Source organism: Pteropus vampyrus, unplaced genomic scaffold, assembly GCF_000151845.1.
Source record: "Pteropus vampyrus isolate Shadow unplaced genomic scaffold, Pvam_2.0 Scaffold144, whole genome shotgun sequence".
NCBI classification, from domain to species: domain Eukaryota; kingdom Metazoa; phylum Chordata; class Mammalia; order Chiroptera; family Pteropodidae; genus Pteropus; species Pteropus vampyrus.
In genome coordinates this window covers 1,958,042-1,985,383 of record NW_011888925.1, presented here as the reverse complement: position 1 = coordinate 1,985,383, position 27,342 = coordinate 1,958,042, and the positions used below count along the sequence as shown (strand labels likewise).

Genomic DNA, 27,342 nt, shown 5'->3' with positions numbered 1-27,342 from the left:
TGGTGACATTACGATAGTTGATTGGGCCGGGTGGGTGACAGTTCCCGTTTCCCAGGCAACTAGGTGCTAGAGGGAGGTGCAGGCCCGGGTCTGGCGCCTCGAGATCGGGCTTAGGGTGAGACTGGCGTACGGTCACCACGGGCGGGCGGGTCCGGGGCCTGGGGCTCCACAGCACCAGGGCTCCGGAAGGAGATTTAGGTCCTCCGTGGACAGGTCGAGCTCCCTGCCCAGCCAGACTCAGCGGACAAATGGGGGCCTGGGAGGCAGGGCGGACCTGGGGTTCTAAGGTGGGAGAGGGAACCAGGGGCTCTTGCTCCCCCACGCCCGCCGGCTGCTGTTTGTTCCAGCTGTGCCTTAACTACCTACCATCTTGCCCCCACAGCCCAGAGCATGTTCCAGATCGCTGAGTTTGAGCAGAGTGAGCAGGAAGACTCCAGACCTGCAGATAGGGGCCTGGGCCCCAGCCCCACGGGGGACCAGCCCCCAGGCCTCAGCAAGCACCGGTGTACAGCCTCAGGCCTCCTGGGGGAAGGTGGTCATCAGCAGGGGCAGCCAGCCAGCAGCAGCCACAATGGAGGTAGGCACCCCCCCCCCACAACCACCTGCCTGTCTTCTTTGCCCCCAGCCCAGTAGTTACCTGCACCTCAGCCACATCCACACTCACTGGGTAGCTTTGTGTAAGTCCCTGTGCCTCAGTTTTCTCTTCTGTAAAACACTGTAGGGCTATTAGGATGATTAGCAGAATATATAAGAAGCATTTGATTACGGTGCTGGCGCTTACAAAATGCTCAAAGAATGTAGCTGTTAGTGTAGGGCCAGAACAAATCACCAAGGCAGGCGGTGAGCCAGAAAGGGGAAGTGACTTGCCTAAGGTCACACTTGTTTGGTGGTTCCTTTGGTAGAAAGCAGGGCTTCACTGCCTGCAACTGTCTGGAACACCATTGTTTTAATTAAGTGTGCAAGGATGTTCATGGGCGCATGACGATGGATATGTTCAGCCCTACCCACTTACTCAGAAGCCCAAGTGTAAAGGAAAACCTTTCCTGGGGCTGGGGCACCTCCAGCCACAGGCTCCTCCCATTTCCCCACCCCAGCCCCAGGCCTGTTCTTTGGGAAGATGGCCAGTGACAGTGGGCACGCCTGGGCACCCACCCATGCTCACTCACAGAAGAGCCATGCCCCCTTCCTCTCCCTTTCCTTCCCCAGAATGGAGAGAGCTGCCTCTGCCTCTGCCCTGCCCAGGGTCATGTAGGGGTGAGAGCCGATTGAAGGTGGGATGGTTCGCATGCATGTCCCCTCCCCTCAGGGAGTTTACAAAAATCCTTCAGGTTTTTTTTTTCCAGTAAATAGGATACTTTTTAAAAATTTAGTTGACACAAATGAGTTCCATTTTGACAATGGCTGGCTTGGCACTGCTAAATCCCCCACCCCATAGACTAGGCTTCTGATAGAGCTGGCATTAGCAGAAAGTCTGGGATGCGTTCCCCAACCTGGGCTCCCAAGGAGAGCATGAGAATTACAGATTCAGACCCTGAAGCTAGACTGTTTAAGTTTGTATTCCTGTTTGTCTACTTATTGACTGAGTGACCTTGGCAAGTTACTCGCCCTCTCTGTGCCTTAGTTTTCTCTGTCAATAGAGACAGTGAGTAACTTCCCTCATAGGGTGTGATGGGGATGTAATGAATTAAATATCCGTGAAGCACTTCCACGTTGATACAGCAAGTGCTCTTATGCTTGTGATCCTGGGCGAGGCGGCAGTGCCCAGACCACGTGTCCATCTGCAAATCACTCACCTTCCGACTCTAGGGCCTTGCATCTGTCAAGTGTGGTGGTTGTGTGGTTCTTAGAGCTAGTAAAGGAGAATAATAGCTGATACTCCCTGAGCACTTAAGTGGCCAGCTGTGTGACCTTAGGCAAGTTCCTAACCTAAGTGCCTCCATTTCTTCATCTGTAAAATAGGGAGAACTTGGCATCTGCCTCACTGGGATGCTGGGAGGCTTTAGGAGGTGAAAGCAGGAATATGGTGGTTGAAGTGGGGCCCACTGAGCTCCTGACCCCGGCTTCACTGCCCACACCCCACAAATGGGCCTGATCCTGTCAGGAGTCTATTCCTGGTTCCTCCAGTCCCTATCCCCAATCCCCGCTCCTGATTTAGCTACCTGTTCCCACTGCCATCTCACCCCTAAAAGGCTTTATTGTGTCCCTACCTGATCTTGGGCCTGGGCTTTGGTGACATTCAGAACAGGTAGGGACTCTGACCACACCCTCTTAGCTTAGGCCTTCCTGGATCGGGCCCTCTCTTCCTTTTCTTGGCTTTTTCGGCCATATATCTGGAGGTGGGACCCCGGAATCCCTGTAGCCCCTGGAGCTGACCCACGGGCTCTACGGAAGGTCCTTTGTAGGGAGGAGATAGTTATCCCCTGGCTTCAAAGTCTGGCCTAAATCTTGCTTTCTCCAAAATTGCCTTCCCTGACAGATGGGCCTTGCTCTGACTCATCTGAGCCCGTTTCCGGCGCTTGCTCCAGGCCTGTCTTCCACTATTACTTAGCTCTGGGTTTTTGCTCTGGGGAGTGGTTGTTGAGTGTTTGTTGGTCTGGATATGGGGATGGGGTTGGCAGGAGTGGGAGGATGGCACACAGTAGACAAGTCAGACAAACTCCGAACACAGCAAAGGTGCCTCATTGAATAATGACCATCATGCACTTTTAGCTTACAAAGCACTTTCATACTATTTTTGTAATCTGTATTACACAGCCACTGGTAGTTAAAGGCTAGGTTTGTCCCCACAGAGGTGAAGACACAGACTGAGAGAGAGCTGAAGGGTGCTTGGACAAGGGAAGAGGTGAAGCTCAAGGAATAATCACTAGACTCTGGATTCCAACAAAGGTCTAGGGATTTCTAGCCTCAGAGTTTCACAGCTGTGTGGCCCTGGGCAAGTCTTAACCTCTTTAAGCCTGTTTTCTCATTTGTAAAATGGAGGCAATGTTAGTACTCACCTCCCAGGATGGTTAGGAGGATAATAAGGTAATGCCCAGGGCCTAGCACATAATAAGTTCTCCGTAAATATTACCTAGTCAACAGACCTGTCTGGACATTTTCTCCAAATCAGGTGCTGTGGGAGGTGCAGACAAGCTGCTGACAGGTTCTGGTTCTCCAGGGTCTCCTGGAAGCCACAACAGTGAAACAGATGAGCACCAGCAGGTCACCTGCAGAGCTGGAGTTCAGCCCTGCCAGGCTGGGGACAGGACACCTCCTCATCCAGGGGACTCTTCTCCTCTGCTGGAGGATGGAGATGATTAAAGAGCTAACAACCCAGGTGCTTGCTGGGAGGCCCCCTGGTCTTGCACTAATGACTATATCTACTATTTATTATGCCCTTATTTTGTGCCAGGCATAGAGGAAGCTCCTTTTATACGCTAAGGCCCTGGCCCATTATAAGGGCTCAATTAAGATTTGTGGGATTAAGGAGAAGTTAATTCGAATCTTCACAAAAAAACCTATGAGCTCCTCTCAATTTATATTTGAGGGAACTGGCGCCCTGAAGGTATGTTCTCATGTGCACACAGATACATCAGCGGGCTGGTGGAGCGAATGCTGGGGGCACAAAGGAGTTGGGATTCACGTCGCCACCCCACCACACCCCACCCCCAACTCTCTCTGCAGGCGCCGGGTCTGTGGAGCCCAGGAGTCGCCACAGCTCGTACCCCGCCGGGAACGAGGAGGATGAAGAGGCAGAGGAGGAGGAGCCCAGCCCCTTCCGGGGACGCTCACGTTCAGCGCCTCCCAACCTCTGGGCTGCACAGCGCTATGGCCGTGAGCTCCGGAGGATGAGCGATGAGTTCGAGGGTTCCTTCAAGGTGAGCGCCGCCGCGGCGAAGGGACGGGCTAGTCCCAGAGCATGCCGGGACCTGCACTCCTGGTCACCTCCCACTTGGCTGTCCCGTCCGAATTCCACGGCATGCCGGGACCTGCAGTCTCGGGACTCGTTCCTTCCCGAGCCCCAGAACATGCTGGGATCTGTAGTCCAGGCCCCGCTCCAGAATTCCAAAGCTTTTGAGATCCCGAAATCCGTGGAGCGTGAGGCATGCGAGCCTCTCTGCTCTCGGCTGGCTCTTTCAGATGTCCGAGGTCTCTGCCTTCAACTTCGGAACCACTTCTTTAATACTCGTATTGTGGTCCCATTTTCCACGTGGTAGATCTCCGGTTCAGGCGCTAACATACAAGGCCTTAGGTGCCCTCTCTCCCCGCCCCTGGCAAGGAGCGTCTAGGATCTAACTCGTCTCATTCCTAAGGGGCCAAACAAGATAACTCATGCTTAATTAAGTAATTAGAAGACCGCCCCTCCTCCCCCGGCAAAGGGGATGCTGGGAGTTGTGGTCTTTGCTTTCCCCGGCTTCTCACTTAGAGCTAGGATTCTGGAAGTGGAGGCCCCTGACTCGGGCTGCTAGGATAAAAGCTAACTCACTTAATTTTTTCCTCCTCCCACCCCGAAGGGACTTCCTCGCCCGAAAAGCGCGGGCACAGCGACGCAGATGCGGCAAAACTCCAGCTGGACGCGCATCTTCCAGTCCTGGTGGGATCGGAACTTGGGAAGAGGAGGCTCCGCCCCCTCCCAATGACCTTGCGTCCCACTTCCGGAAGCTCTCCCCGTTCGCGCCTCTGTTGTCAGCCATCTTGGGTGTGGGCGGAAGTCGTTTCCGCAGGCCTATGCAAAAAGAGGATCAGGTCTGTCCCTTTCAGAAAGAGGGGGTTTGAACCAGAGCCCAGTTTCCTTCCGGTGTGTGCAGGGACCACCGAGGATTTGGCCCCATCGGATATTTTGAAGTTATTCTGCCCTTAGCTACCGGAAGTAGCCCCCTGACCCCGCCCCAGGCGCCTGCGCCAGGTGAGAGTCGGAATAACCCTAACTTCGACAGAACCTTTTCCTCTGAGGTGACCCTGGGGGCCGATGATCACCACTAAAAATGCTAATAAAGCCCGCGTCTGTGCCGCCGACTCTCCTGTCCATCGCTAGGGGCTTTGCGGGCAGAGGGAGCACTGAGTTTCAGACGGTGCCTGCGTTTCACACGTAAGGGAAACTGAGTCTCTTTCTGAGTGACCGAGACAAGGAGTCGGCGAGCGGAGCCAGGGCTACTTGGCTCCCAGGAAGCGGAGTGCTGCCGGGCCCCAGGGACGTCCAGGTCCTTATCTCTAATCTGGTAATTGGTAACTGCAGGCCGGCCGGCCGCCGGAATTCTGCGTTCTGCAAACCGTGCCGCCGTCCCCCAGGGAGGGTCATTTGTTCCTATTTGGGTCAGTCCTTTAGAGCAGCTACTGTGTGGCCGGCCTGGGGCCAGCGCTGCTCTGGGAACTGGCAGGGCGCGCAGGGCGGAGGCGGGGCGGCGGCAGGCTGGGCCAAGGGCTGTGAATAGAGTGATCACTAAAGGAACCAGAGAAGCTTCACCAGAACCTGGGAGCAGAGTTCCGAGCTCAATTCCAGGAAGATTTATTGGCGCCCTCTATTGACTAGCCAGTGATTTGTTCTGGGTGTACAGAGATGAATTAAGACACAGCTCTTGCGTACCGAAGCTTTCTGGCAAGGAGAGAATCAGCCTCTCAAAGTGAAATTACCACCAGCTATAACAGGAGCCAGAACTTGGGTGAGAGCGACTCCCTCCGGCAGGGGAAAGGCAGGGAGGTGAGTCAGAACTGGAACTCGAAGGGAGAGATGGGGGAGGGGGTTGTCATTCTGGGCAGAGTAAAGAGTGAAACCGTGGAAAGCGTGGGGGAGCAGCAGAGGCCAGGCTTCTAAGGGACTTGAATGTCATACCCAGGGGTTTGCGGTTTAGCATGGTCTTTGGGGACTGGGGGACTGACGTGTACTGTTTCCATATGTGGAGGTGAGCCACGAAGATAGGAGATGGCTGCTGAGGGGCCTGGACATAAATGCGGTGGGCAGATCTGGGGATAGGCCAAGGCCTGACCGCAGAAGCAGGGAAGGCCTGGGCAATAGTATTGACCCTGAAGGTGCAGGGCCTAGGGTAAAGGCCCCCTGCCCTAGGAGAGCCCCACTCTGGAAGTCCTGTTTCTCTGGCCTCCCCACCCCATCTGTTTGCCTGAGGCTGCAGCAAAAACAAAGAAAGAAAACACTCAATTGGCAGGAGATAAGCCCAGATAAGAGTCTGCCTTCCTCTGTACAAGGGAGGCAGTTGGCCTGGGAAGCTCTGCCAGGAAGCTGGGAGAGGCCTTGAAGGAGTGCCAGCCTGACCCTGCAGCAGAACCAGCCGCACCCTCGCGGCGGGGTCTCTGCCACTCCACGCTGTCCCGAGGCAGGAGGGGGAGCAGGTCCTCCAGGCTGGCTGCAGACTCTGCCATAGAGGGGTCCAGGCCCACCCTGCCTCCAGGTTAAGACGTCTTGACTTGGCCTGGCACACATGACTTCTGCTCTGGGCCTCAGTTTCCTCATCTGTAAAAAAGGCATAACATCTCCCTCACAGGGATGAGAGGGTGCTGGGTCTCTCAGCCCCTGTCTGTGACTGTCAGCTTCCCTTCACCCAAGGGTCACTGCCAGGCCCACCCACTGCCCACCTACTGCTGAGAGCCCAGCTCCACCCCTAGTCCATCTCCCGATACAGTCAACTGCCTGTAGAGCCGAGAGCAGCCTCAGCGGAAGATGCTGGGCGCTCGGGTCATATCAGGCAACAGGAAGGGGGGGCAGGGAAGGCTTCCTGAAGCAGAGGCCTGAGCCTCTGTGAAAGGAGGACAAGAAGAGCCCAGGAGGGAGAAAAGTAAGGTCCAGGGGCAGAGGGCATAGAGGCAGGAAAGCCTGGGGCAGGCCGGAGGGCCTCTGATGTCACGTCATTGGGAAGATCTACAGACCCCAGGCGAGGAGGGCTCAAGGTTCAAACCCAGCAATTCTTCAGTGACCTCAACCCCACAGTGCCCAAAAGCCCGTTTCATAGATGAGGAAACTGAGGCCCCAGGAGAAGTGGCCAAGCAGGCCTAGGGCCCTGGGTCCTCTCCAGCACTGTGCCACCCCAAACCACGCTGCACACAGGGTCCCTGAAATCCACTTTTATTCATGTAAAAAAATCCCCAGAGAAAAGAGAAAGAATGTGACGCCTACTTCCCAGAGCTTGCGGCCTCCGCCCGGTGGTCCCTGGGGGAGTGAAGGAGGCTCTGCTCCCACTCTGGGACGTGGGTGTCCTCCCGCCCAGGCCTTTCTGGCCCACAACGCCCCAGCACCTTCCCTAGGACTAAGGACAGGAAGGAGGAGCTGGGGGCTAATAGGGGCCCAGGAGGGTGAAGGAAGGGAGTTAGTGTGGGGCGCTCACCTCAGTTTAAAAAAATAAAATTTCTAAAGATAAAAAGTTAAAAAAAAAAAAGAGCATTAGTGTCTTAGCCTCCGGCCCTCCTCCCAGCACCCCCTGGCCCTGTGGCCACCTCTTGCTCAGCCAGTTCAGAGCTTCGTATTCTCCTCTTGGGTCTCCGAGTCAGCGCCAGACAGGTGCCCGCTGCTCCCAGGTGCATGACCGTTGCTGGCACAAGCCACCAGATGCCCGTCCCCCAGCCCCTCTCGCGTCTCGCCCAGCAGGCTCCGGCGGATCTCCTGGGGCAGCCTCGCCCGCTGCTCCTGACACTCCTGGGTCAGCTGGGCCAGCATCTACGGGACAAGGAGGAGGATCACAGGACAGGCCAGCTGGCACTCTGCCTGCCACTGCCGGCCGACCTCATTCAGTGACTCACCTTGGGCTCCTCTTCTATGAGCTGCTGTAGGACCTGCTGCTGCCCAGCCATTAGGCGTTCATGCCGCTGCTTCTGGGCCTCCTCCAGCTGTTAGTGGGTGGAGATGAGGGCTCAGCAGAGGGTCTCTAAGGGAGAGACCCTTAGAGACCCGAGTTGACCCTTACAGCAAATGCTCCAGGCTGACTCCAAAGCCATGGGGCACTATTGCAGACAGCCGGCTTTAGAGAAGATGTGGGCGAGAACGAGCTGAGGGTCCCAGAGGGAAAGGCTCTGGAAGCCCCACCAGGGCAATGTCGCACTAGGCCAGCACCGAGGAGGTGGGTTTCTGATGACCGAAGGAAGCGGGGTGGGCTAGGGTAGCACTTGAGCTTCACTCACCCGACGGATGGAGTTGACTGACTCGGTGATGTGCCGACGGTTGATCTCTGTCAGTTCCCTGCACAGGAGCAAGGCAGGGTGGGCTCAGTGCCAGGCACCAACCCCTGCCTGCCCAGGGCCCCAAATGACTCCCAGCCCCGATGCCCTTACGCCTCCTTCTTATGTTTCTCCCTTGTCTTGGCCTCTGAGATACTATTGTGACGTTTCCTGTCCAGGATCTTCTGCAGTTCCTTCTTCTCCCTGGAGGAGCCGGTGGGGGAAGAGAAAGGGTCAGTGGCAGGACTGGGGACTCTGCCCTCATCCTGGCACTAAGGAGTCCCCCGCCCCCCCCCACACACAAGATCCTCTGCCCTTACCTGTCATTTGTCTCCTTCAGCCTCTTGAGCTGAGTTGTGTGAGCATCCAGGACAATCTCCCTGAGCCGCTGCTGAGCCTGTGGACACAGGCAGGCAATAGGTGAGACAGGCTGACGACAGGTCTGTCCAGGAGGCAGGCTCTCCCTCACCACTATACACTCCCCTCACCTGTCTCAGGTGCTCCAGCTTCCGTTCCGTCTCTGTGTCAGCCTGCGCCTCCCTCAGCTCCAGCAGACTCTGTACCTGTCTCTTCTGGAACTCTTGAAACCGTTTCACCTCCTCCTCCTCCTCCTTCTCGTTCTCCCCACCTCTGTAGGAAGAACCCCTCTGGGTGACTCATAGGTCATCACAAGGACGTGGGCTGGGAGGTAGAGGGGGGCAGGGCACATCCCAGCTGGCAAAGGTAGAAACCTGCCTGGGGGGCACGGGACAGTTTGTTATGCTAATTAGGAGGCCAGTTCACTCCACCAAAATGATGGGAGCCTGTCTGAGCAACAATCTCTCAAAACGTGCTCCTCATGGGGGTCTCCCACAGTCGCTCCTTGGCAGGAAGAAGGTGGGACCGAATGTGGAGAGCCGCCTCTCCCTTGCACCCAACCTTCCTCCTTGGGAGTCAAGGAGCAGCCCTTGGCCATCCTCTACGCCCACCTAGCCCAGACGCAGAAGCCCACGTGCACTACTCCCCATATTCATATCAATGCACGCAGCACACTCGCACACATGTGGGCAGGGCACTCACAGGACACCTGGCCGGGGTCGGCACCTGCCCTCAGCCCGGGCCTGGGCCAGACTGTCCAGCAATCGGCGAGTGAGGGCAACTGCCTTCCGCTGATGCTTCTTGTGCAGCTCCCGCAGGTCTCGCTCTTGCCGGCTCTGGAGCTTCACCAGAGCCTTGTGGCCTCGGAGCTCTTCCAGCGGGGCTACAGCCACCTCTGTGAGCCGCAGGGCAAAGGCAGGCTGGGCTGGGGCAGGCCAAGCCCTCGGGAGCACCACACACCTCAAGTAGCCCCGCCCCACAGCAGGCTCCACCTCCTGGATAGCCCCCTCCCACCGCGGCCCCACCGCGGCCCCACCCCTACCTGAGAGAATACTGGCAATGAGATCATCCCGCTGACCTGGAGAGCAGAGGCAGAGCTGTGGAAAGCTGGACAGGACTACGGCTGCTCCCCTCAGCCCGCCCCTGGCCCAGGCTGCCCCTTACCTGGGCTGCTCAGAGAGGGGCTGGTGGGGGAGGTGGTAGGGCCTGGGGGTCGGCGTGGGGAGGTGTCCAGTGGGCTGGGTGTGGGGTTTGGGGTCAGCTGGGACACCAGCTGCTGGGACTGGGTCTCCTGGCATGTCTCTGGGCCAGACTGAGCCTGTGGGGGAGAAAGCAGAAAGCTCTTTCCAGAAATGCTGTTCTTCTCTCCAGGCCCTTGTGTCCTTCCCACCCTCCAGGGGGATACCCAGTGCCCCTGGTCTGCCTCCCTCCACCCAACCTCCAGGGGATACCCAGTGCCCCTGCTCTGCCTCCCTCCACCCAACCTCCAGGGGATACTCAGTGCCCCTGCTCTGCCTCCCTCCACCCGTGTGGCCCTGGACTCCTCATCTGTGACGCAGGGCTGTTAAGACAACTACGTGAGAAATAAGAGGCATAGAACAAACATGTCTAAACTCCTTCCCTACACAGGTGTGGGGAAGATAATATGAGATGGTGTCTCTAGGATGCTGGGCCCCATTGCATGTGCTAAGGAACTTCCAGATTGTTCTGGAAAGCCCTGGCTTTCCAGGAGAGCCCTCCTCAATCTGAGTCTCCCTCCACCCTTGCCCACAGCAGCTCATCTTCCTTGTTGCTTAGCTCCTGATTAAATCAGCAAAGGAAGTGACCACAGAGTGGGCACTGGCTTCTCTGCCTAACAGCTCCACACAGCCGTCTCTCCCCTGCCTGCTGTAGGGCCCCTGGGACCGGATCTAGATGTTTGGGCAAGCCTCTGCTCTCGAACCCTCCCGACAGAAGCCACTGCCATCTCACGGCTCCCAGGATCCATAAGAGCTTCTGTGACTTCCAACCGCCCTGGCGAAGTGGCCGAACCCTGCACCCCGGCTCGGATCCTGCATGTAACTGGAGGGATTCTAGCCCAGGTCTGTCCCGAAGGCCTCTTATGCAGAGAGTAACCCAAAGCCACTGAGCCTTCGGAATGAGAGAGGCGACAGGCCGGAAGGCCCACACCGTGCAGCATGGCAGCAAACTCAAGTGGTGGGAGGACCATGTGAGCCGAGGCGGTGGAAAGAGCTGACACCTGGCCAGGCAGCGAGCTGGCGCCCCGCGTTCCCTTGGCTTATTTTCTGGTTTGGGTGAGAGAAGAATCCGGAAAGGGGAACAGCCCTCCAGGCAGAGGGAAGGGGCTGCATGATGCTGGCATTTGCCACAGGGCAGTGAGGAGCCCCATGTGGGGAGAGGAGCCAGACCACTCGCTGGGAACGGGATAGGAGTGGGATGGGCTGGTGCAGGAGGATGAGCCAGGGAAGGCTGCAGGGTGCTTCTCTACCAGCCCAGGTCGGTCTCACCACCCTACCCGCCCCACCGCCATTGTTCCCCACGGTCCAAATGAACCTGAGCCCTGCTGCCTCCCACCCCCCTGCACCCAGCCAGCCCTGGCTCACCTCCCTCTCCCCAATGAGGGCAGCCAGCTGCTTGGCCCTCTGGTCCATCAGGCTGACGTGCTTGATGGGGTTGATCAGGGCTTCTGCATAATCTGGGTGGGGGCAGAGGGCAAGGGTCTTGGAGACAGAATTCCCAAGGCCAAAACCTCCCCATCAGCTCTGGTTTCATAGAGGGACCACAGAACCCACCCTCAACCTGGGCAACCCAGCTCAGTCATCCCCCGGTCCTGGGGGCGCCCTTGCCCCCGCTGCCTGGCCTGCCTGGCAGCTCACCCTGGTGGTCGTCAGGGATGTAGTCAGAGGCCTCAGTGTAGATGAGCAGGGCTGGCAGGCACAGCGGCTGGTTGGCCTCGTTTCGCAGGCAGATGTAGTGGTACCCTGGGAGGGTGGGCAGGCAAAGTGGATGGGACCCACTAGGTCCCCCTACACACTGCCCCTGCGCTGCCCAGAGCCCAGATGGCCTCACCTGAGCGGATGGCAGAGACGGGCAGGATCCGATGCCCCACAAACTTGCCGCCCTCCTCAAAAGCTGCGATCCTCAGCGAAGCCAGCGTAGGCAGCACCACCTGAGGACCCGGACTGGTGCTGAGCCACGGAGTTGACCCATGGCCAGTATGGCCACTGAGCCATAGCTGACCACAGTCACTGAGAGGGGACCCTCAGACAAGCTGACCCAATGGCTGACCATTGGTCGCCATCGCCACCGAGCCAGTGGAGGACCCGCACTGCCATGGCATGACCAGGTGGATGGATATAGCAGCCGTCAGAGGCCTGAGCCGGGAACAGGCAGACCACAGCCCTCCAGGCACTGCTGTCGTGGGACAGGTCTGGTCATCACCAGCGAGTCATGAGTTTGGGACTGAGGCCACACCCCACCCGAGCAGGGCACGGAGGTCCAGTCCATTTGGGAAGTGGGGAAGAGCCACTGTGAGCGTGTGGCTGTGATCTCAGGCAGATCCTTCCTGCCTAGAGGATGGGGAAGGCTGTGCCCGCTCCTCACGGGGGGCCACGGGACCTCCTGCTGTGCCACCCCCAATCCTCTTCTCCCCCTGCAGAGAGCAGGGAGCCTGAGCCTGAGCCTGAGCCGGGGACATGGAAGACCTGGGGTGGGGCCTGGAAGTGACAGGCCCAGCCTTGAGGTCCCTCGGCACCCCCACCTTCCAACCCTTGACTGCCACCAGTGCGCCTGGTTTCTGCCCAGCCAGGAGAGCCCCGCAGGTCTGGGCGGGAGCCACGCTTACCTTGGGGAAGTCGAAGGGCTCCTCCTCCCACACCGGGTTGAACGAGTTCCCCTGAGAGGTCCGCGTGCGGTACTTGCGTCGCGTGTCAACAGGGAGGCCGAACATGTCCACCTCGACATAGATGCCCACCTTCCTGTCGGACAGGAACTGCCCAGAGATCACCTGGAGAAGCCAGGAGGGTGAGGCGGCTGCTAAGCGTCCCGCCCCCAGCACACTGTGGTCAGAGCCCTCCCTGGTCCCACCTTGACCCGCAAGGCATTGGCCACGATGCCGTCCACGATGACCTCGGTGAAGGGGTCAAAGGACTTGTCCGGCCGCCGCATGAACTCAGGCTTGAGCAGGTAGCCACTGCGCCCATTATACTCGAACACACCTGCGTTGAGCTGCATCGCCACATCTGGGGTGACATGGGGAGGGTGAGGGTCAGCAAGGTTTACCGAGGTCAGGAGTCAGGAAAGACAGACAGTACTGTGCAGAGGGGGTACCAGGGATCATTAGGATCAGATCAAGTGGCATCAGGGATCCAGACTCAGAAAAGATGGGACAGAGGGAAAGGTCTAGGGTACGCCAAGGTCAGAGGCTGGGGTTAGCCAAGGTCTCCATTCGGTTTGAGAATCTGGGATTAGCTAGAGTCAGAGATCTGTTCAGACAAGATGAGCAGGGTCATGGGGCAGAAGTCAGTGAGGTTGGGGGCCGGGACCACAGGTGAGGTGGGGCAGTGCTCACCCAGGGTCTGGAAGTTGAGTGCCACGAGCTGGCAGCCCACGTTCCAGAAGAGCTGTGGCATGTAGTTGGACGAGTCCACACGGGTGCCCTTGGGGTAGATACGGCTGAGCTGCTGCTTGTTGTATCTGAGGTCAGCAGTCAGGGGCCACACCGTGCACTCGCCGGCCTCCTGCCTCAAGCCCAGCACTCCCGGCCTGGCCTCAGCTCCTGTGAACCCGCCTCCCGGCCTGGGCTAGACCTGCCCTCTCAGCCATCTGCTTCTTGGCCTGGCCCTTGCGCAGTCTCCTAGGCCTGCCCCAAACACAGACAGGGGTGTCGGAGGGCCAGGTGCTGTGCAGGCAGCAGAAGTGGGGTCTGAACTGGCCTCGCAGTGCCCCCGGCCTGGCCTACTGGCCCCGGCGCTGCCAAAGGATACTCCACGAACTCCATGGGGCTCTTGGTCAGATGCTCCATAGCCTTGGTCTCCACGAAGGATGACATCTCAAAGCACTTGTTCCTCTCTGAGGGGTGAGTGGGAAGGGGTCAGGCCTGAAAGAGCCAAGGTGGCTCCCACTCCCACCATGTCCCACCCCACTCACTTCGAGCAGCCTCAAAGGATTTGAACTTGACAGGTTCGATGTAGTTGACGAGTGTTGACATTTCCTCAGTGGCATTGACCTCACTGCTGGCGGTGCCCTGTGGCCCCCAAACACAGGGTCAACAGTGCCATCAGCTAGAAGTTACCTCGCCTGCCCCCACCATGAAGGAGGCATGGACCCTATTCCCACCCCGGCAATCACAACACCCGGTGGCCTTAGCAAGGGATGCAGGCCCTCCATGGCCTGTCAGCCCTGGGCCCGTCTGCCCCACAGCCTTCTCTCTGGGGCCCGGCCAACGTGCCACCCTCCTGGTTTGCCTCCTGCCTCCTTGATCCTGTCAGCTGAAACTCTTCTCTTGACCCCAGGGATTCAATTACCTACATGCAGATAGGCCCCCAACTTCCAACCACCACCTTGCCATCTCCTCTTGGGGGGCTTATAAGGCTCAAACTCAACCCGTGATGTTGAACTCAGCTGCCCCTGCCCACAGCCTTCCCCACCCTGGGCCCCTCCCAAATCCGACCTCAGAGCTGACTTTTCTGTCACCTCCTCTCCTCAGAACTTCTCAACACTGCCTGGTGAACACAGCACCCCTTCTGCACTCTCCGGCCCTGCCACAGGTGTTCCCTCTCCCTCAGGTCTGCTCACCCACCCTCCCCGCCCAGGTTGGACTCCCCTTCCTCCCCCACTTCTGCTCCCTAACTCACCCCTCCCTGGCCCATGCCCTGAGCATAATTCACACTCGGTTCCGTGCCTGCTTATCTAAGACCCCTCCTGCCTGCTCCACAGGACCCCTGACCCTGCCCTGAACTCTAGGAGAGTATGGAATGTCTGACGATGGCCAGAGCCAGCCCCCAGGGGTATGCCTGGCACACAGTAGGTGCTTGGCAAAACACTTGGGAAATGAATACATGCTGTCTTTTTTTCATTCCTGCCGGTAGGCCTGACCTCATCTGTGGTTGGTTTTTTGGGGTCTGTCTGTTCCTCCTCTTCCTCATCCTCCTCCTCATCCTCACGATCGGCTGGACCAAGATCGGGGCCCCGCTGGGGTCCCTCCTCGCCCAGAGACTTCTGAGGCTCTAGGCTGGGCTTCTCAAGGCCTGCCTCCTCCCCATTGCTCAAGCCAGGGCAGCTGTCAGAGCTGGGGGACCCTGTAGAAGATGGGGCCACAGGGGGTCAGGGCTAAGGGCACACACACAGACACTCAGGAGTCAGGAGAGGTCGTGTCCAGTGTGTGTGGAAGTGACTTAGTGAAGTCTCAGGGCAGTGTGCCCGGGAAAGGGCAGGTCAGGAGTTGATGTAGTGGTAACGCAGAAGGGTTAAAGGTCAGGGCCCAGAGTTACATCTATCAGGGAGGGAGGGAGGGAGGGAGGCTCAGAAGGGTGAGAAGCCACGAACTGGGGTACGCCATCCTTGAAAGTGGGGATAAAGGATGACATGGTGGGATTCCATGTCGGGGGGCAGTCAGGGACACGCCTAATGAAGGGGCCTAGTGAGGGGAGCGGTCACGGGGCAGATGTAAGGAATGCTTCAATAAAATGGGAAGTCGACGCTTAGCTGAAATTATACCCAGGTGGGCAGACTCTGTGGAGGTCAAAGGACAGGGGTCAGAGGTCTGAGTGTCACACCCCAAGCATGGGGATGTGGCTCACTGAGGTCAGAGGTCAGAATTCAGAGTCATAACCTGGTCAGGCTGAGGGCCATGTGAGGTGGGAGGTTGAGGCTGAGGGGCCGGGAGCTGAATGCGGCCAAATCTGACCAGGGTGAGTCCCGTGAGGTGAGCCCCTGGGGTCGGAGGCCCCATACTCAGCTAAGAGGTGGTGAGTGGCTTGGTGAAGAGGGAGGTCGTGTTGGGAGAAGGGAAGGTTGGTCTGAGGGAGGGGGGTCAGGATCAGGGTCAAAGGTCAGGCCAGGGCCATACCGAGCTGGGGTGAGGAGGGCTCGGTGGCGGCAGAGCTCTCGCTCAAGGCCGAGTTGCTCTGCTCCAGCGGCCGCTTGCGCAAGGAGCTCCCGGTGCCACCCGTGCTGGGTCGGTGCCGCTTCTTGTTCTTCACCAGGATGCGGCCCATCAGGTCCTGGGGGCTGGGCAGCGGGGTGCCCGGGGCCAGCTGGTGGGCACAGACAGGTCAGGACCTGCTGGGGCGCCCTCACCCCCAAGCCCTGCCACGGCTCCGAGCCCCCATACCGGGTACTTGTCCAGTGGGTCGATGAGCAGCGCATCCCCAAAGATGGAGCGGCAATACTCAGCCATCTTGGCCTGCTGCTTCGCCCTGTGGGGGCCAAGGTCAGAGGTCAGAGGTTCCTGGGGTGAAGTTGAGGTCCCCAGGCTAGGTCAGAGATCCGCAAGGTCAGTGGAAGGTTCCGGGGTCGGAGGTCACAGGAGTGGCTCCACAGGCCACGGTAAGAGGCTGTCTTTGGGTTTATCAGGGGTCCCCAGGTCAGAGGCCTCCATATTAGAGACTGCTGAGACAGATGTCTTGGGTCAGGGGCCCACTCACGAGTCCACGTGGTTCTCGAAGGAGAGGATGACAGGGTAGGGTGAGGTCTTGAAGGCAGTCTCCGCAATGGCCTCGAGCACGTCCCGCAGCGGCACCTCCGTGGTCATGGTGAAGCCATGGGTGATGAAGGGCTCCTCCTCAGGCGGCCGCCCTTTCCACACGTCCAGCTCCACGCAGCGGCAGCCCCACAGCAGTGCCTGCCGGTACATCTCCACCGACGAGGTCCCAGCCAGCTGTCCCGCTAGAAGGAGGCTCTGTCACCAAAGCCACCCGGCCAGCCTGGCTCCTCCCCCTCCTCCCCAGGCCTGCTCCGAACCAGGCCAGGCTGGGGACACACAGGTCCCCATGGTGGCCAGGCCCAGCCCTGGCACACTCTGTCTGGCCAGCCCTTGATCACTCCTTAATTCATCGTGGAACAAGCACCATCTCTCCAGGACAGGGTCCAGGTCCCGCCACCCAGCCCCTGGTGCCCACCCAAGCTGGGCAGAGTCTGTGTCCAGCAGTGCTGGCTGACAGGTTGGTCTTTCGCCAGCTCACTCTCTTTCACATAAACACTCGCCAGCCTGAACCGGGGAGTCGTGCCTAACACCCCCATGGTCCTTCACTTCCCTTTCCTCCCTCCACTGCAGCTGCCCTGGCATAGCCTCCATCACCTCCTGCCTGGGGACAGCAGGCCCCTCCCTACCTGCCATCCAATCTCTGCAGAGGACCTGGTGTCATCCTTCTAAAAACATCCCAGGTCACATCACCTACCCCTGCTTAATGCCCTCCAAAAAGCCTTTCCTGACCACTCAGGATACATCCAAATTCCTTCCCTGCTGGGTCCAGCTCTGCCTCCTTCTCCGGTCCCCTCTCTCCTCTGTCTGCGACAGCTCCTGCCCCGCCTGGCTTCCCGGCCTCCTTTCTGCTTCTTAAAAGCACCAAGCGGTCTCCTGTTACCGGCCTTTGCACAGCTGATGGAGGCTTAGCCCTTCCCCCAGGAAGCCTCTTGGACTACCCATGAGACAGACCCACGCGGAGAAGCCCCGCTCCCCGGGGACAGGCTGCTCCCTGCCTGCATCCCTAGCACTGGCCATCCCAAAAGGAGGGTGGCAGTGTAAAGGCCAGAGGGCAGAAGTCACGGATGCCATCCTTCCCTCCCCGCCAGCCGAGGGTGGCTCACTCACCCGTGAGATAGGTGTTATGTGAGGAGTTGATGAAATAGGCACTCAGTGGCTGGGTCATGTCTGCACTCAGATCGAGGGCCTCTAGGGGCAGGATGCCGTTCTCTTCACCTCCCAGGTAGCGGCTGAAGCCCTCCATGGACATCTGGTCTGAGGGCCAGGTGGAGTCAGCAGGGTCAGTTAGGTCCACCCCACCCCCCAGTGCTCCCCCATCCCACCAGCTCACCTCGCTCCAGGAACTGCTGGTTGGGCTCATACTTCTCGATTAGCTGCCGGGCCTGGGAAGGTCCCAGGGGTGGGTACAGCACTTCATTGAGTCTTGGGTCCCGTTGCTTTTGGTTGATGAAGTCCATGAGCTGCTCCAGGGTCAGGTATGGCTTGCCCTTGGCACCTCTGGAGGGGGCAGAAAGCCACGTCAGGCTGAAGCTCCTGCTCCAAGCCCTCGCCCTGGCAGAGGGAGTCGGCACCCACTGACTGAGACCTGGGCAAGTCGCTTCCCCTCTGAGCCTCGGTTTCCTTAACTGCTCTCCTGCCGACTCAGTGCTGACATTAGCATTAGCAAGGGCTGTGGAAGCCACCAAGGCCTGCTGCGCCATGCTTCTGGACCCTGGACCCAATCTCAGCTTCGGCTCTTATTCTCTGTGTGAGCTCAGGCAAGCCCCACAACAGTCTGAGCCACTGGGGTCTCATTCCCAGTGTGGACTGATGAAAGTAACCTGGGCAAAGAGTCAGCAGAGAGCTGTCCACAGCAGAGCTGCCGGCAAAGTGGCTCTGAGCTCAGCCATAGCCCTGTGCACTCGGATCCCTGACAACTCTACTTCCCCTCCTGGGCTGGAAGGAACCCCCAAGCAGAGGCCAGCACAGAGCATGGGGGCTGGTAGGCGGGCCCAGCCCTACTCACATCTCCAGGAGGATCTTGTCAATGTCTGGCCGCAGACACAGCTTATTCAGGAACCGCTCGAAGATTTCCAAGGAAAACTCATCAGGCCGGATGGACTCACTCTGGGGGCCGAGGAGCGTGGGTGAGAACCCTGGGGCAGCCAGACCCAAAAGAACAGGCGCCCACCATGACACCCCCCTGGCCCTAGCCCCAGTCCCCAGCCCCCTCACCCGATTAAACTTGAGGCCACAAGACTCCAGCGCAGTCTCCACCCGCTTCTTGTCTGCTGAGAACATCTTTAGGATGCTGAACAGGTGGAAGGGGTCAAGGTCAGTGGGAGCAAAGGCCAAGGGGAAGGGGCCGAGGGGAAGAGGGTCACTCACTTCTTGACCGGGATCCGTCCATCCTGGTTCACCTGCAGCTTCAGCTTTGTGTATCTGAAGAGGGGACAGGCGGAAGGGTCATGCCCTAGGAATGACCACCGGCACCCCCAACGTCCCCCAGGCGAGCCCGGGGCTTACGCTTTGCGCAGGAAGGTGTTCCTGGAGGCATTCTGAGCCAGGATGTTCATAGCCAGTTTGAACAGCTCCTCGGCCCAGACCTGAGGGATCAGGATGCAGAGGGAGGGGGTGAGTGGGGGATGGAGGGGTTGACCCAACTACAGCCCACGCCCATGCCCAGAACTGGGTATGATACCCAATAAGAGCTTAAATACTGCTCTGTCAGAAGATGATTACAATTAGGAGTAGAGAACAGCCTGCTATATAACAGGCTCTCACTAAGTGTGGCTGACTCAGCACGTAAGGCAGTGGCTCCCCAAGATGAGCCCTCGGGCCCAGCCCACCTTGGCTGTGTCATCCTGCACGGCCATGAAGTTCAAAAACGATGTGGTCACTGGGTCTGGCCCAGCCACCACTGTCATCAGCTTCTCCTCCAGCCGGGCATCAGGGCCCCCAAAACCCAGCACTTCCCGTATCTTGGGGTCCTGAGTAGGCAAGAATCAAGGGTAAGGAGGGGTATCCCCATTCGTCACCGCCTTCCTCCCACACTTAGTCCTGGGCCCCATCACTCACCTTGGGCAGACGGGCATAACGGCCTGTTCTTGTGTCCCTGATGGAACTGATGTCCAGTGTGTCCACCTCCTGGGGACAACAGATGCTAGGGTGAATCTGAGAAGCTACAGAGCAAGAGCCCCCAAGCTCCCTACCTGAGCCAAAGAGTGGACACCCCCTTCTGCCACCCTAGTCTCAGCCCCTGTCCTCAGCATTTCTTGTCCAGCAAGCCCTGGGAGAGGTCAGCCTGTAGCTGGGCCCTACCCCCATAGGTGGGAGACGGGGGCAGGGGCCTGGGGCAAGGGCCCTAGACTTGAGCGAGCTGCAGCAGCGCCCACCCTCACCATGTTGGGTCCTGTCCAGTACAGGAAGAAGCCATTGGAGTCCACACGCAGAGTCACCAAGTTCCGACTGGAGGCCTCCTGGGGAAGAGATGAGACAGTGGGGGTCAGAGGGTGAGGGCTGTGGCCCAAGCTTGATCCTTGAACCCCCTGGGGCCATCCAGCATCGTTTCTGACAGTGAGCAAAGACGAAGCTTCACCCAGCCCAAAGGACCTTTGTGACTCCCTACAAGTCCTCAGGACAAAGCTGAGGTCCTGAGGTCCTAGCACCTCTCCCAGAGTCATCTCTCTCTTGCCCTAAGACTGTCACATGGACCACTAACTACCCTTTCCCCACGTCCAGCTTTTGCATCATTGTTCCTTTGCTAAGCTATTCTTTCCTTCCTTCTCTACTCATGAAATCTGACCCGCCTCCCTGGGGAGCCCTCCTTGGACCCCAAACCCAGGCTCAGTTTCCCCAGGTCTAAGAGCTCCTGCAGCTCCACTGGGAATATTTATGGGATGAAAGCAGGGGGTTTGTAGGTCTGACCCCCACAGCTCTTCTGTGGCCCTAGGGGTCCCATGATGACAGCCACCCCTTACATCTGCCACAAAGTCCATTAACCCCCACCCCGCTCAGCCCGTCTTACAGACAGAGTCTCTCCAGAAGGACACTCACCCTGCCCTCAGAATCAGAGCGGATTCTGTCCTCCCTCAAACAGCCTTGAGGAGGGCAGGGAAGGGTGTGCTGACCCCATTGTGTGAGTAGGACCTGGCTCCTGGCAAACTCCCAGGGCCACCCCAGGCAACGCAGGACCAGCAGCCCGAGAGGGGCCATGAGGAGCTTAGACTTATCCAGGGCCAGAGTGGCCAAGTGGTCACAGCAAGAACTCTCCTGCCCCAGTAGAGGACCTCACCTCACCTTGGTGTCAACCCTCAAACTGCTGCTTGCCGTCTGGCAGACAATCTGGTCATCAATACAACAGCTCTCCTCACACCACCCCTACTGTGTGCCAGGTCCAGTTCTAAGCACTTAACATCTAGGAGCTCATTGAGTCCTCTTTTAACAATCCAGTGTGGTATGTACTATTGTTCTTTCCATTTCACAAGTGAGCAGACTGAGGCACTGGGAAGCTATGCAGATTGTGTAAGGTCAAGGAGAGGAGTTCGGATTTGCATGCAGGCAGTATGGCTCCAGAGTCCAGTAGGAAGCAGGGAACAAGGACTCCTGCCAGGCTTCCAGCTCCTGGCCTCAGCCGAAAGCCCAATGTGAAACTGGAATTAGTCTCCACTCTTCAGACTCAGTTTCCTCTTCTGGAGGATGGGATTGCACCAGCCCCGCCCATCTCAGGCTTTGCTTACAAAGGACAGGAAGTTCTGGAGGCAGAGGGGACTGACCCTGGGACTTCAGTAGAAGCTTGAGTCTCTCCACCTCACTGTGCTTACAAACATCTTCATCCCCTCTCAATTCCCAATTCTGCCCTGGGGCTCAGGACCCCCCAATTGTGTGTGGAGGGAGTTCTGTACTAATGGCCCCAGGGGCTCCCCCTGCCCCTCCCCAAGGGTCTGGCTTTCAAAGGCAGGCCAGGCCCTCTGCTCTCCCGCCCCAAGTGCTTGTCAGCACCCCCCACCCCACCCCCCTAGGGCCCTCTCCCTGTTCCCACTTCCTTATTTGGGTTTATCACACTGGGAGGAAAAGGAGAAACTTTCCCTTCGGGCCGGTCTGGGGGAAAGGGTCTCCCCGGACTCCGGGGGGGGGGCCAGTCACCCTCTAAGGCACACCTGCTGCCGCAGGCCACACCCCCAGCCCCTCCCCCCAGCTCCCACGCCTACCCGCCCCACCCAGCCGGAAAGGAGCCCAGAGACTTCCAGGCCTCTGGCCTGACTGGGAAGGAGCAGCGAGGAAGCTCCGGCGGCGGGGTGGGTGGAGGCTAGGGAAGGAGGAGCCCTGGGGGCAGAGGAGGGGGCAGAGTGAAGTGAGGGTGGGGCACAGTCGTGGGACCCGGAGCCGCAGGTGAGGACCAGGGCAAAGGCGGGTAGAAAGGGAGCCAGGATTTATTGGGGTTCAAAGTCCCATATTAGGGAGTGGAACCCAAAGTTCCCCAGGGATGTAGGAACTTGGGGAACCAAAGCCTCCACTAGGAGGTGACTTGGTGCTCCCACCTGAGCAGGGGGCTGGGCTGGGACCCAAAGTACGGCAAAGCGGTGCCAGTCAAAATAGGGTGAAAAAGTGATGAATGGAGAAGAATGTTCGGACTAGGGAACTGGGAAGAGTAGGGTCTCAGCGGCACCCACCCAAAATGGAGGTGCACTGGGCCAGATTGGGAGCCAGGGTCCTCAAGCCAAAGAGTCCAGTACCGGGCAAGGGTCTGGGGACTAGAACAGGATTGGAGGAACCGGAATTAGACCGGTAGGGAGGGGTGGGAAGGGCGAGTGAAAAGGGGGGCTGAGATTTATTGGGGTTCAAAGTTTCCGGGCCAAGGAGCAGAAAGCCAAGTTTTCTGCAGCTGAGGGACTGGGGTGGGGAGTGGGGGGCAAAATCTTCATTACGGAGACGACTGGGGGCTCAAGTTTCCCCAGCGAAGCCAGGCTGGAATAGGGGTCCCCGGCATCTGGCCGAGCTTGAGTGAGGGAGTCCCGGGATCTGGGCGGAGCAGGGCCCTCCCCTACCCCCTCCACTTACCTCGTCCCATTTGATGAACTTACTCCCGCGCCGCAGGATGTCCACCACGGTGGGCGGCTCCAACTGCAGCGCGTGGACGCCCGGCCTGGCGCCCGCCATGGCCGGGATGGGGGCGGGCGGGGGACCCACCGGACCCCGAGGGGGACCGACGGCACTGCTGCTCCTTCCGCACGCTCCCGCGCGGCCCGCTCCAGCCCCACGGCGTCAGCGTCCGCCTGCCCGCCAGTCTGTCCCAGACAGACCAGAGAATCGGCGGGGTCCGGCTGGGGCGGGGCGGGGGCGGAACCACAGCGGCGCCGCCCCCTCCCATCGCGTCGGGCCGGCCCGCTCGCGTCGGCTCCCCCTGGCGGCCGGGGCGGCGACTGCAGCCAGAGTCGGGGATTGGGGCAAGGGTGTACCTGAACCGCCCCCCCCCCCCGGCACTTCGCTGGGGCTCAGCTGGAAGAGCCCGGGGTGAGGAGAGGACGCTTGGAGCCAGAGGGGCTATTGTGGGTGTAAAGCGTGCTGCAGAAGACCGGCCGGGGTCAGCCCGCTAGGGTTTCTAAGGGGCGAGGATGGGGTACCATAGGAGAGCCAGACTTGAGCCCCGGTACGCAGAGCCCCCCTCACCCCACTCCTGCAGCACTTAGCTGAGTGCAGGAAAAGCCACTCCCACCCCCCTCTCTGCCCTCACTTCGCCTCACCCCCTCCTGCAGCAACGCAGTCCCCCCTCCCTGGGAGCACTTAGCCAGCTAATGGGCCTCCCGCCGGCAGACGCCCCTCCCCCGTCCCTAGCCCGCGGAGACCGGGCGCCTGCCGCCTCCTTGGAGGACCCAAGCATCCTGGCCTTTCAGAGCGAGCCCAGGAGCAGCCTCATTCTGGGGCTACAGACCCCCATGACCCAACCTGGAGCCTGTCCCTGGGGGGCAGTCCTGACTGAAAACTACGGAGGGGACAGCTGGTCGTTTGTCCAGAGGGGTCAGAAACCTCGGGTGTGTCCAGGAACAGCGGGGTTGAGAAGGTGCTCTGCAATGCCTGGCCCACAGCAGGTGCCCTGAAATCTGCGTTTCAGCAATGGGAGGGGGAAGGTACCTGGGCCCTGGGATGGGTGGGGGCTATAGCCCCTCCCGCAGGGCTTGGCTGGGGGGGCTCCTGCCTGGGGGCCCCTGTGGGAGCCCCCCCAATACAGAGGCAGTGGCAGCAGCAAGTTTAAAGTAGAACTCATCCAGAGGGGCCAGCCAAGTCACCTAGAAACCCAGAAAGAGAGGGAGCTTGTTCTGGGGGAGGAGGGATCAGTCAAGGAGGAGCTTGGCCTGCAGGCCTCTGCCCCAGGCTCTCAGACCCCCGAGGGGAGCCCTGCCTGGTATTGACCATCCTCACAATTCCTGCCATGTTGGGTGCCAACTTTAACCCAAGGAATCTCTCTGTCTTTGGCCTAGGCCCTGTGGGGTATGATTATTATCTCCACAGGCCCAGAGAGAGAAAGAGACTTGCCCAAGGTCACATAGATCTGTAGGAGGATTTCAGCCCTCTGACTTAAAGCCTGGCTAGTGTCGCCTCCACTCCTTGCCCTTGAGGAGAGAAAGGGGAACAGGGGAACAGGACTTGTCACCCTCGTCTTCTCTCAGCAGAGCAGCAGAGCTGTATTCCTCAGAGATCACCAGGTTCCCTTGGGTAGAGCCATGCGGGGTGGAAGGTGGCCTCTGCTCCCATAGAACCTAGTCTCTCTATGCTTCAGTCACCTTGTTCAGAAGCTGGAGGTTGTTGGAGGATGAAATAAGCAAGTGAGTACCAGATGACCCTGGGCTACAGGTAGCCGGACATCTAAGGAATAGCTAACAGGCTGTAGGAGCATTAGGGAAGAAGGAAGAAAGGGCAGATCAGTTCTAGGGCAGGAAGCCTACCAGCCAGTGCCAGGGCTAGCAGGGCCTGGAGCCAGGCCTGAGATTAGGGGTCTGACCTGTGGACCTGAGGCTTTGGACAGGTGTACTCCATAGAAGCCCTGGGCAGCAGCTCCTTCGAAAACAGGATGGGAGGCTGTTTCCTGGGCCTGAGCCTCTCCTCCAATCCTATGTCTCCAGGGGCCAGGACAGCCCCTATTAAAGGGTTCCTTTCTCCTTGGACACTTTCTTCCAGCCTTGATAATGGTAATAGGGTTTCTCGGCAAGCAGTAATGGTGGAAGGAAGGCTGCCTTTCCGGCCTCTACCCTCGATTAAGGGAGTGGTCATGGCTCACAGGACCATCCCCAGAGCCTCTGCTTCAAGGAGGCGCTGAAAGCATCCTTAGCTGCACTCTGATGGAGTGTGGCCAGGACCCCAGTAGGGACGGGGCTGAGGAAGACATAGCCTGAGGCTGGAAGGATGAGAAGCAGCCATGGCAGCGCACTCCAGTATCAGGGTGGTTCAGGCAGGAAATCAAGGGCTGGCATGTGGACACTGAGTACTGAGCCCTCAGCTCCCAACCACTGGAGGTCAGTAGAATCAGCCCCCTTGAAGAGGCACAAGGCAGTTAAGTTACTTGTCTGAGGCCTCGCACCCTACTGTGCAGAGCCAGGATGTGAACCTAGCTAGCTCTTACACTCAGAGGTTCTGTGCAGGGCAGCCCAGCCTCCATGAAGGCTGCAGGCCAGCATAGCCATCTGCACTAACTCTTCTCAGGGTGGGTGGCCATAGGAAGGGATTGGATGTCAGGGGAGTCAGCCTCAAGAATCTGGGAGTGCCCTGGGGATGACATAGGAGGTGGAGAGAGGAGAGACAGGAAGAACATCCCAGCTCTTCCCTGTCCTGCCCAGAGAACCCCCAGGAGGTACCCCCATGAAATATTGACACACAGGAGGCCTTCACACCAGCCCTGAAGGGAGGAGGGACAGGGAGTTTACATTCTGAGTCACAGTATCTGGGGGCCAGAGCTGGGGCTGGTACTCAGGTCTCCATGGCCTGCGGGCCCCACTCCCATGGCAAGCTATGGTATATCCCTCCTCTTAACCATGAGCACCTCCAAAGGCCAATTCAATCATCAGGTTCAGAAAGAGCAGACCTCTGGTGGGGTGACTTAGAGTATGGTGGGGAATTTGGACTTGGGTCAATCATTCCTTCCAACAGGCCAGGTCAAAGCCAGAGGCTAGGCCGGGAATCTGGCTCCTGGTAGAAAGGGAGTGTCCTACCTAATCTATAAGAGCAAGGGTCAGTTAGCCCTTCCCTGGCCCCCCAGGCTGGCTGAAGGGAGGCTAAAGACAGAAAAAAGCTGAGGGAGGGAGGAAGCATCAGTTCACACTCTACCTGCCTCAGGCTGAGCACGGTGAGCCTGTCCCCAACTCAGGCAACTTACCAAGCACCTCGAGCCCCTCTGCACCTCCCTCCATCATTCCCAGCAGCCTCTCTGCCTCTCTTCTCTCCAACTACAGGATAAGCCTAAAGTGCTAGGTTCGAGTTTGGCTACAGGACCAGCTGTGTGACCCTGGACCAGTTTCAACCTCTCTCTGAACCTCACCTGTTGCAGAGAGCTTCCCAGGCATCCAAAAAGAGGGTGTCTATGAAGGGCTAGATGGAAACACTTACTGCCTCTTAGTTCCTGGGACTCTGCTTGGGACTTCAGGGGGTGAGCCTCATCCCAGAAGAGCTGTACAGCCTTGTCAGGTGGTATCTAAGGGGAGGTAGGGGATGAGTAGAGACTTTGTTTCAAGGGGCTGGGTTCACAAGCTGAGCTGCATCTCTGTCTAGCTGTATGACTTTATGAACTTCTGTGACCCGAAACTTCCCTGCATTTTCCTACTTAATCTTTGCCACAACCTCATAAGGAAATGGAGGCACACAAAAAAGCCATTCATTCTTTCACTCAGTCATTTGTTCAAACCAATATTTATCAAGCATCTACTATTAATCCGACATAGGTACTGAGAGTTCAGCAAGAATCAGGTAATTTGCTAGATACACATGGGTTTGAAGCCCAGTCACTGGACAGCATCAGCAATAAACAAAGGCCAGACGGGTCTCTGCCTCATGAAGCTCACAGTCTACAAGTGGTAGACGAAAAACAAGTAAATGAGAGACTCTTTAAAGATACAGAAAATCAAACGGGGTATGGTACTGAGATGCGCAGTCTGCTTAAAAGAGGTAAGGAAGGTAAAGTGCCTGTGACATCTGAAAGACAGAGGAGCCTCAGGACCAAGGTCTGTGGGAGAGTGAGGTGCCCTCATCCTGGACCCACTGTGTGGAACAGAAAACGCTTATTTGGGGTCAGTTATTTTATCTCTATTGTCACAAGTACCGGCTCCCCCATTTCCCAGCTCTTTATGCTTGAGTCTCCTCGTTTGTACACACAGACGTTGCAGGTTACCGAGGGCCGCGCCCTGTGGAGGCCAGCCCAACCACGGCGCCCCAAACAAGTTCTGTGCTTCTCCGCCCCAGCTCCGTTGCCTGGAAGGGGTGGCCATGTGGGGCCGGACCTGGCGAACTACATTTCCCAGAACTCCGTTCACCGCCGCCACCTTGGCCGGTGGGCGGTGGCTGTCTGGGGTTTGGCCCTTCAGGCCGCCGGATCGGTTCTCTAAGCCCCAATCTTGGCCTCCATCACGGGGGCCGGAGACCGGGTCGGGCGTCCGGGCACCTGGGCAGCGCCTGCCCTCTTTCTCCACTCCCCCACCCTTGGGAGCCCGGTCCACGTGTCAGTCCGCGCGGATAAACCTGCTCGCCCCCCCGCTGGCTAAGGGCTGGAGGACCTAGACGTTGGGGGCTCCCCCGTCTCCTCGCTGGACACCCGCCCTGCACTCAGTGCCCACTCCCTTCCTTTTCCAGATGGCTCCTGTTTTTGCTTCAGTGAGGACAAAAAACTAGGGTCCCGGCAGGAGCGCAAATCCTGGTACCTGGCGCTGAGAACATCTGGGTTTGAGGCAGGAAAGTTAATAGGGATAGCGGACAGCCAGGCCCAAACCCCTGACGAGTAGACCCTCCCCTAACCCCGGCAGCGGGACTGGCCCTTTAAGGGGGTGTGGTCGGGGGGCGGGGGAAGCGAGCGAGGCAAAGAAAGCGGCTTCGGCGGCGGCGGCGGCTCGGGCGGCGGCCGCGGGGGACAAAGGGCGGGCGGATCGGTGGGGAGGGGGCGGGGCGCGGCCAAGTCAGGCCCG

General features: G+C 58.7%; 2 protein-coding genes across 5 annotated transcripts; one reads left to right on the top strand and one right to left on the bottom strand.

The window, feature by feature from the left end:
* Window positions 1-27: 27 nt before the first annotated feature.
* On the top strand, window positions 28-4,995 carry BAD (BCL2 associated agonist of cell death). 3 transcript variants are annotated; one of them, XM_011368730.2, is made up of 4 exons: window positions 28-115; window positions 383-577; window positions 3,664-3,857; window positions 4,494-4,995. In XM_011368730.2, exons 2-4 carry the CDS (start codon window positions 391-393, stop codon window positions 4,617-4,619), a joined length of 507 nt encoding a protein of 168 aa, XP_011367032.1. In that variant the 5' UTR covers window positions 28-115; window positions 383-390; the 3' UTR covers window positions 4,620-4,995. The 3 variants fall into 3 exon arrangements, with proteins under 3 accessions (XP_011367032.1, XP_011367033.1, XP_011367031.1); XM_011368731.2 differs by having other exon boundaries at window positions 106-213; XM_011368729.2 differs by lacking the exon at window positions 28-115 and adding an exon at window positions 122-287.
* Window positions 4,996-5,438: 443 nt separating this feature from the next.
* PLCB3 (phospholipase C beta 3) lies at window positions 5,439-22,513 on the bottom strand. Of its 2 annotated transcripts, XM_011368727.2 has the most exons (32): window positions 22,241-22,474; window positions 19,582-19,659; window positions 19,259-19,327; window positions 19,030-19,170; window positions 18,707-18,786; window positions 18,569-18,622; window positions 18,416-18,491; window positions 18,207-18,307; window positions 17,532-17,698; window positions 17,309-17,455; window positions 16,143-16,383; window positions 15,830-15,914; window positions 15,566-15,752; window positions 14,593-14,795; window positions 13,645-13,741; window positions 13,482-13,566; window positions 13,067-13,191; window positions 12,583-12,737; window positions 12,341-12,502; window positions 11,566-11,665; window positions 11,373-11,477; window positions 11,100-11,191; window positions 9,661-9,814; window positions 9,539-9,574; window positions 9,199-9,391; window positions 8,628-8,769; window positions 8,460-8,536; window positions 8,254-8,343; window positions 8,104-8,161; window positions 7,726-7,812; window positions 7,423-7,642; window positions 5,439-6,445 (listed from the first exon to the last, which is right to left on the bottom strand). In XM_011368727.2, exons 1-31 carry the CDS (start codon window positions 22,337-22,339, stop codon window positions 7,439-7,441), a joined length of 3,690 nt encoding a protein of 1,229 aa, XP_011367029.1. In that variant the 5' UTR covers window positions 22,340-22,474; the 3' UTR covers window positions 5,439-6,445; window positions 7,423-7,438. The 2 variants fall into 2 exon arrangements, with proteins under 2 accessions (XP_011367029.1, XP_011367028.1); XM_011368726.2 differs by lacking the exon at window positions 5,439-6,445 and having other exon boundaries at window positions 7,039-7,642; window positions 22,241-22,513.
* Window positions 22,514-27,342: the final 4,829 nt, after the last annotated feature.